Source organism: Chrysochloris asiatica, unplaced genomic scaffold (genome assembly GCF_000296735.1).
Source record: "Chrysochloris asiatica unplaced genomic scaffold, ChrAsi1.0 scaffold00105, whole genome shotgun sequence".
Classification (NCBI taxonomy): domain Eukaryota; kingdom Metazoa; phylum Chordata; class Mammalia; order Afrosoricida; family Chrysochloridae; genus Chrysochloris; species Chrysochloris asiatica.
Window position 1 is genome coordinate 9,757,133 of NW_006408623.1, and position 8,398 is coordinate 9,765,530.

Genomic DNA, 8,398 nt, shown 5'->3' on the forward strand with positions numbered 1-8,398 from the left:
CCACTGAGAACCTGTGGAGCACAGTTCTACTCTGACACACACGGGGCACCATGAGTGGAATCTACTTATGAAACATCATCCACTGAGAACCCTGTGGAGCACAGTTCTACTCTGACACACACGGGGCACCATGAGTGGAATCTACTTATGAAAACTCACCCACTGAGAACCCTGTGGAAAACAGTTCTACTCTAACACACACGGGGGTGCCATGATGGAATCTACTTATGAAAACTCACCCACTGAGAACCCTGTGGGGCACAGTTCTCCTCTGACCACACAGGGGCGCCATGATGGAATCTACTTAAGAAAACTCACCCACTGAGAACCCTGTGAGGCACAGTTCTCCACTGACACACACGGGGCACCATGAGTGGAATCTACTTATGAAAAATCATCCACTGAGAACCCTGTGGGGCACAGTTCTCCTCTGACCACACGGGGGCGCCATGATGGAATCTACTTATGAAAAATCATCCACTGAGAACCCTGTGAGCACAGTTCTACTCTGACCACACGGGGGCACCATGAGTGGAATCTACTTATGAACAATCACCCACTGAGGACCCTGTGGGGCACAGTTCTACTCTGACCACACAGGGCACCATGAGTGGAATCTACTTATGAAAACTCACCCACTGAGAACCCTGTGAGCACAGTTCTACTCTAACACACGGGGGCACCATGAGTGGGATCTACTTATGAATAATCACCCACTGAGAACCCCGTGGGGCACAGTTCTACTCTGACACCATAGCGTCATCGGGAGTCAGGGTCAACTGTCCAAACAAGGATTTCTCAATACAGACAGCCCCCTTAAGGACTTGGGTGATATTACTCCAAAATAAATGCTAATAATCTGTGATTCTTCCAGAAGAGAGCTTGGCTTCTAGCTCTGTCTCTCTGGGGTCCTCTGCCAGTCCCCTGGACATACTCACACAAACGTCCAGCCAAAACCTACAAACATGAGCCGCAGCCAGACATCACAACCATGGGAAGGGTTAAGAAAACATCCTCTTAAGAGATACTTGAAAACACAAGTGGGCTGTTGACATGCTTTGGACTTGCTGTCTGGATCTGCATTCCCACAATGGTCACTTCTTACTCGGCGAGGGGAGGGACAGTTAATGGGGTGCAAGAAATCTTTAACCATATTCAGCTGCAGTGGTCTTTATCCGAAAAACACAAAGCTGTTCCTCGAAAGTTCTTCATTTGTGCCAGTCCGAGGCTAGCCGACTGATCCTGCAGGTTTTTCAGCCGTGAGAGATTGTCTGTTTCCTTCAGTCTGTCACTGAGGGTTTGTGTCAACTGGGCTGGGAGGATTCTCAGTGGTGTGGCAGATACGATGTAGTCTTTACCTCTTCGGATGTGATGGGTCGTGATCAGCTCTGAATTGATGTAATGGTTCCACCTGTTGTAAGTTCTCACTACTATGATGGTTAAGAAGTCTGGATACATTCAGCAGGATTAGGTTTGGATCTGCGTCAATCTTCTGAGACATGAAAGTGATGAAACAAGCAAGCCGAGTCAGAGGACCTACTGCCACCAAGACAGATGGTCTGAGAGCAGAGTGCGTCCTCTGGACCCAGGGTCTCTGACTGTGAAGCTCTTTGATCCCGGGGAATTGATGAATTTGGGCTTCCAGGCTCCTAAACTTGACAGAATCAGTCATTGGTTAAAAGTGTTCACTGGAAGATTTGTTGTAGCAGCCCTTGAGAACGGAGACCCCTCAGAAACTGAACACAGCCCCCTTGGTAGGAGGGGCTGAGGCTGCTTAGGAATCTTGGACTTTGTACCTGTTGTGCCCACGGAACCTGAAGTAGGTGCCGTCCACGTTACCTGTGCCCACGTCTCCCTTAGCTGCACAGGTCCAATCCCGGGGCTTGTGGTCAGTATGTGAAGACCGCCTCTGAAGTGCAGGGTGGACTTGTGTCCCTTGAAGCATCTCGTGTGTTTTCCTAGGTAGCATTGAGGATTCCCTTTGCCCCGGATCTGATGGAGAATGAGAGAGCCCCAGTGAATCCACCAGGAAAACTGAAACAGAGCAAAGACAAGTCATCACAAGTGAGCAAGGCACTGAGGTTGGTCACCGAGGTGTTTAGTTGACCCGGCCAGAGATGACCGGTGGAAGGACTTGGTCCCACCAGGACCGTTATGTTGTTAAGTGCTGGTGAGTCGGTTCTGCCTCATAGCAACCCTGTGTCACAGGGCTGGGAAACAGAAGGTCGGTCTGTGGTCCGTAGGAGGCCCATGAAATCACTTGGTGTAGCCCTGCCAAGGCAACACATTACGGGTGAGTTCATTAAAAGTTTGACCCAATATAGCAGGCCAGTTTTTAACTTGATAATTTTGTATGACCCGTGAATGATACAGATTTGGGCAGAAAAAAAGTTTCTCCATCCCTGGAGACAGAGCCTTCCTCGCAGCTCCGTGTGGTGTCATTGTGTATCTGTGCCCTTGGCAGGGCTTGCCCACGCGTGCGTGTGCCCAGGTGAAACACCCCATGCTGCGGGCTGCACTCCCACCCCTCAGGAACACAGCCTGGGCCATTTCTGAGGTCTGTGTCCTCAATGCAAGGGGATTCTGGGATGCCTAAACTATGAGCTTCCGCCAGCAGGGGCCGCCAGCGGTCCTCCATTGGCTCCAAAGTGCAGAAACCTGGCCAGAACTGGGTTCTGTTTGGGCAGGGCCAGCCTTTACTGCTCCCCTCTAACCTGGAACACCAGGTGAAAGGCTGTCTCTCGGTCACACACGTGGGACCTGAGCAACAGTCAGTATGTTTAGGACCAAAGAATACTGATCCTACACCCCTGGGCACTAGTTAGGGATTGATGGTAACCTAGTATTTCCTGTGAAAGCAAACACTGGCTGCCCTCCTTCACAGGGCTCAAATGTGCCCTGTCCCAAGTGTGCAAACCAATGAAGACAGGGGCATCCTGCCAGGACATCTGGAGGCAGGGTCCCCGGAGGGAGGCCTCTGGGGCCTGGGGGGGCGGGCAGTGGGGAGAGGTTGGTTTGGAGAAGGCAGCCTTTCCCTAAGCTGCAGGAGAACCTGTAAGACTGGATTCTGAGGGAAAACCCCGCCCCTCTGCCCCCAGGGGCCCTCTGGAGGAGGTGGTCAAGCAGTAAATTCAGCAAGTCCCAGAGAGAAGGAAGCACTTTGGGGTGGGGGGGGGTGGTACTGCTGGAGGAGGACGTGAGTGATGACCAGAGGGCCTCCCAGCCCCCTCTGGCCCTGAATTCCCAAATCCCGAGGTAGCCATGTGTGCCCACACCCTGGTGGAGGCTGCGTCTTCACAGACACCTCATCCCTGGACACAGCACCCACTTTCGGCCCACTGCCCACTGGCAGGCGCTTCTCTCCTAGAGTGGGGGTGGAGGCCTGCACAGACACTGCATTCTCCCTTGGTGGGGAACAGCTGTTCCCGAAAGAGACTGTTGGTAGAGGGAATGAATGAACTGAAGGGGGTGTCTCCAGACTGAAAAGGCCCCGAAGTGCCCAGCCCCGGGACTCAGTGTTCTTAGTGGGGGCCGAGGAGATGGCCACAGAGGGTCAGGAAGTAGGAAGGAGGATTGAACTCCTCTGTGGTAACTCAGTGGGTGAGAAGCCAGCACCTACACCTTGGAAAGTGTGTGTGACTAAGGACCTGTGAGGTAGAAGACGAGGTTTTCATGAGGTGTTGTTAGGTGCCACTGACTGTGTTCTGATTCATAGTGACCCTCCGCACAACAGTGATACACTGCCCAGTCCCACACCAGCCTCACAATTGTTATGCTGAAGTCCACTGCAGCTGCTACGGTATCAGTCCACCTCGCTGGGGGGTCTTCCTCTTTCTTGCTGACCCTCCACTTACCAAGCATGATGTCCTTCTCCAGGAATTGGTCTCTCCTGATAATATGTCTGACGTGTGGAAGATGAAGTCTTGCATTGCTGACTTCTAAGGAGCACTCTGGCTGTGCTTCTTCCAAGACAGATTTGTTTGTTCTTCAGGCAGGCAGTCCATGATACTTTTAATCTTCTTCTCCAGGACCATACCTCAAATGCATCAATTCTTTGACAGTCTCCCTTATTCATTGTTCAGCTTTCACATGCATATGAAGCTATTAAAAACACCATGGCTTGGTCCTCAACCTGACATCTCTGCTCTTGAACACGTTAAAGAGGTTTATATAGACAGCAGATTTACCTAATGCAGTATGTTATTTCAGTTCCTGACTGCTGCTTCCATGAGCGTTGATTATGGATCCCAGTACAGTGAAGTCTTTGACAACTTCCATCTTTTTTCCCTTTATCATGATACCATTTACTGGTACAGTAGTGAGGACTTTTTTTTTCTTTTTCCTGCAGGTGTAGAAGAAGGTATTTTCACAAGGGCCTGTGAGGGTGGTCTCATGAGGGGAGAATAAGGGGTTTTCCCCAGGGCACTGTGGTTAAGTGCGTTGACTCAGTTCCGACTCATATCTACCCTGTATAGGATTTCTGAGGAGTGGTTGATGGGTTTGATATGCCGACCTTGTGGTTCACAGTCCAGTTCTGATCCTATAGTGCCACACCAGGAGTCCTTACCAGGACATATGAGGTAGAATAAGGAGGTTTCATGAGGGTTCAAACCCACCAGCCACTCCTTAGAAACCCTATATAGGGTTGCTATCAATGAAGGCTTAACTACAACAAATGGAATAGAGAATAAAGTGTTTACCCAAGAAAGTGTGGGGTAGAATAAGGATAAGGTGCTCTACTGAGGTAGAATGAGGCATTTTCACAAGGACGTGTGAAGTCAAATAAGAATAGGTATTTTCCTGAGGGTGTGTGAGGTACACAGTGAGCTGTTCTCAGACATTTTCTCTGGAAGCTCTGTGGAAGGCATTCTACTCAAACCTGGGAGTAGACCAAGAAATGAGGTCTCCAAAGTTCCAAAAAATAAAGGGGGCCCAGGGGCCTTTAGACCTTCAGCTGTGAGAGGGACCCCAAGTCTCAGGGGACATGTGATGTAATCCAGGGATTCAGCCAGGTAGGTACAAGAGAGAGGGTTTAATGACAGTGATGTAGAAAAACAAGGGATTGTTTTAAAGGAGGCAGTTGTTTCCCACATAAGGATGGGAACGAAAATGTCACGCATGAGCCTTTGATGGATCAGCCTGGCTCAGGCCAGCGTCTGCACTCACTCAGGGGCCTGAGATTGTGTACGCAGCACCCCGGGGGTGTCCTCAGCGAGGGGTCAGGCAAGCCCAGCAGGCCAAGCGCAGCCACAGGGGGCCAGTGTGAGAGCGCTGCCCTGTCCCCACATGCAGGGCCCAGGTGCAGAACTCCACAGACAGATGTCCTTCCTGACTCCTCTCCCTCTTCTTCTCCCCAAAGGCCAAGAAGCTCCAGGAAGAAGTCAGGAGACTAGGACTGCGTCTGAACCAAGGACAGCAGCTCACAGCTCTCCCTGGGCACCTTCCACTTCACTCGCCCACATCACAGCCTCAAAAGATATTTTTTAACATTAGAAATCAGAAACTGTTTACAGATAGCTAACAACGCAGTAACAATGGGCCCGGTGGAGCCATCTCCAGGCCGGAGGTGTTGGATCCGGACTGTGTTTCCTTTCTCAGGTGGTGGAGGGAGGAATAATGGGACTCTGTGTTATGATTTATGTCCCAGACAGCACCTTGGTTCTGTGGAGGCTGTAAAGAGTTAAAACTGCATGAAAGAAAACAAGCTGCGTCACTGTTATTTCTCTGTCGTTCCCCTCCCCCATCGGACAGACAGCCTGTTCTGGACCTGGCCAGCCCTGGCCACTTCTGTGGGACGTCTCGAAGCTGGAAAAGCGTCCCCAGGCCAGGCCAAATGCAGCCAGCATTCAGCTGCAGTGTGGTTGAGGGGTTGGAGGCTTTGGGGCGTTGTGTGACAGATGATCAGTGGGGAGACTCTTCTCTGCCCCCACCAGGGTCCCTCCCTGCTTATGAGGACAGCAGATGTGGGATGGCCTTGTTGACCAAAGTGTGTGGAGCCAGCCTTTGGGGGACATGCTCAGAGGAGGAAGCCCAGAACAGGCAGGAAGGGGAGGCTGTTTGAGAAGAGGTGCCCAGGGCATCCAGAGGCAGGCCAGTGGGGCTCCTTCATTTTCTGCCCTGTAGAGGAGGGTCACCGGGCATCCAAAAGCTGACAGAGACAGGTGGGTGGGGCTGGGCTGGGTCCAGTTCACGCTCAGAGAGGGTAGAGGAGGGTCCCTGGTTGCACGGCAGTTAAGTGCTCAGCTGCTGATGAAAAGATAAGTTCCCATTGGCTTTGTAAAGATGACAGCCTCCAAAAGCCGATAGGGCAGCGCCGTCCTGTCCTATAGGGTCGCTGTGAGTCAGAAGATTTGGCAGCAGGGGGAGCCTCAGAGTGGTGCAGTGAGGTAAGCACTCCACTGCTAACCAGAAGGCTGGCAGTATGGGTCCTCCGACAGGCGCTTCAGAAGAAAGGTCTGGTGATTACTTCTAAAAAACCCTATGGAACACAGTTCCACTCTGACCATACAAGGGCATTGCAAAACCGATGCCACAAAACTAGTGAACTGGTGACCTTGTAGACACTGGACCTTTAAGTCCATGTAGAAAGAGACTGCACACATCAAGGGACAGAGAAAACACGATCTGGTGTGGGCCCTCAAAGTTTGCCTCTGTGCCCCGGGGTCAGGGGGAGGTGCAGGGTGGACTCGGGATGCAAACAGCCCGACCCCCGCCCCCAAATTAGTCAGCCTTCCCGGATGTCCTGTCACCCCTCCTCAAACTCCCCCACATGGTGACGAACCAGCCTCTTGCCAGTTACATAAAGCCCCTTGCCCCCCCCACAATATCCCAAATTTCTGAGTCTCTCTCTTATCCCCACACCCCCACTTCAGCCCTCCCCTCCAAACAGTGCTTCCTAACCCTGAGCTTGTGGCTGCCCGTGCTGGGTCACCCCCTTGGGACTGCCGGCCCACCTCCATCAAGCATTCCCTGTCCTCAGACTTTGTAGACCCTGGTTCACACACTACCTGGGAAAGTTCTGATCCCAGTCCCCAGCAGGCACCTTTATGAGCCAAGTGGGTTTCACCTGGTGGCAGCCCTGAGCTCTGTCCCGGCCACTCCCCTACTCCACCAGTGTATCTGGGACTGGGTGGGGGCAGGGTCGCGGCCGCCTAGTGTTTCGGCTCCAAAATCAGCCACGCCCAGTTCCTTTGGGCTGCCACGGCCGCCAGCTGCCTGGAGCGCCCTTCTTTCGGCCTCATCCTCACCCTTATAAAGTCGGCGGTGAGGCCCTCTGGGCCATCCCTGCTCTGTGCGACCGCCGCAGGACCGAGGTTCGGTAGTCCCGGCGGCGCCAGGGGCGGTGGCCTTGGCGCTGGTCAGGGCCTAGGCGGGCCGGAGGCGTCTGGGTCGTCAAGACAACCCACCGCCAGACTGCATACAGGGGCCGGCCCGGCGGGGAGCCAAAGTCTGGCAGCACTCAAGATGGTTCCGGTCCTGGCCATGTGTAGGACAAGCAAGGCTTCAGGAAGTCCGGAGCTTTTACTGAGCTGGAGGTGCCGTGGTCCAGAGTGAGGGTCCACGCCCCCCTCACCCACTCCGTGATCCCTGCCACGCCCGGAAAGCCCCGCGCTGGGGAGCCGATTCTTTCCACGTGAATCGGCCACAAGGCGCCCTATTTTCCCGGAGATCTCAAGTGGGGTCATCCTCCCCAACCTTGCTGCTGACCACTCCCTTGCGCACAGGAAGGTCCCGAACTGGGCGCCGCCCTCTTGTCGCCCGGGAAGGCGCCGAGCGCACGAGGGTCGTCCAGTGTGTCCCCCCCCCCCCAGGTCATCCGCGACGGTAGCGAGGCTGAGTCTCTGAGGGGCGCCTGCCGGGACCCCCTCACACACGCCCCTCATGTCCTCGGCCCAGTCAGATCAGCTTCCTGCGCGCCCGGGGACTTCCTCTCCGCAGTGCTCTGGAGCCGCCAGCGCCCAGCGCGGGGGCGCTGCGGGACCTCAATACCCCGGGCGCCCGACTCCGGGCAGGCCCCAGGAGGGGAGACCCCGGAGGCAGGAAAGCCGTGGAGGGGGGATTCCAAGACGGGAAGGGCAGGGGAGCCAGAGAAGAGGCCAGGGGAAAGGGGACCGGCACTGGGGGGAGGGTGTCCCGAGCCCCCCAGGATTCCTCACTCTCGGGGTTGCCCGGTCGCCCCCCGGCACACAGGGCGGAGCTGCAGCCCGCGGAGCCCCGGGGTGGGACGTAGACCCTTCCCCGGCCCTGTGGAGGGGGCTCCGCATTGCATTCGCAACCCGACTCTGGAAGCAAGTCCAGCGCGAGTCTGCGTTTGCGTGCCGGGCGGCCGACGTAGAGACCGACCCAGGTCCGCCAGCCCGCCCGGCCCGGCCCGGAGCGCTGTGACGTCAGCCCGGCC

The 8,398-nt window shown here is 54.7% G+C and overlaps 1 protein-coding gene across 1 annotated transcript in view; it reads left to right on the forward strand.

Moving 5' to 3' along the window:
- The window catches only part of LRRC27 (leucine rich repeat containing 27), a 33,228-nt gene extending 24,843 nt beyond the window's left edge, over positions 1 to 8,385 (forward strand). Inside the window, exons 9-15 of the mRNA XM_006867480.1 lie at positions 1,963 to 2,081; positions 2,618 to 2,774; positions 5,360 to 5,454; positions 7,176 to 7,357; positions 7,725 to 7,791; positions 7,897 to 8,036; positions 8,147 to 8,385. Coding sequence (XP_006867542.1) covers positions 1,963 to 2,081; positions 2,618 to 2,774; positions 5,360 to 5,454; positions 7,176 to 7,357; positions 7,725 to 7,791; positions 7,897 to 8,036; positions 8,147 to 8,385 — 999 coding nt within the window. The remainder of the gene's footprint in view (positions 1 to 1,962; positions 2,082 to 2,617; positions 2,775 to 5,359; positions 5,455 to 7,175; positions 7,358 to 7,724; positions 7,792 to 7,896; positions 8,037 to 8,146) is intronic.
- Positions 8,386 to 8,398: the final 13 nt, after the last annotated feature.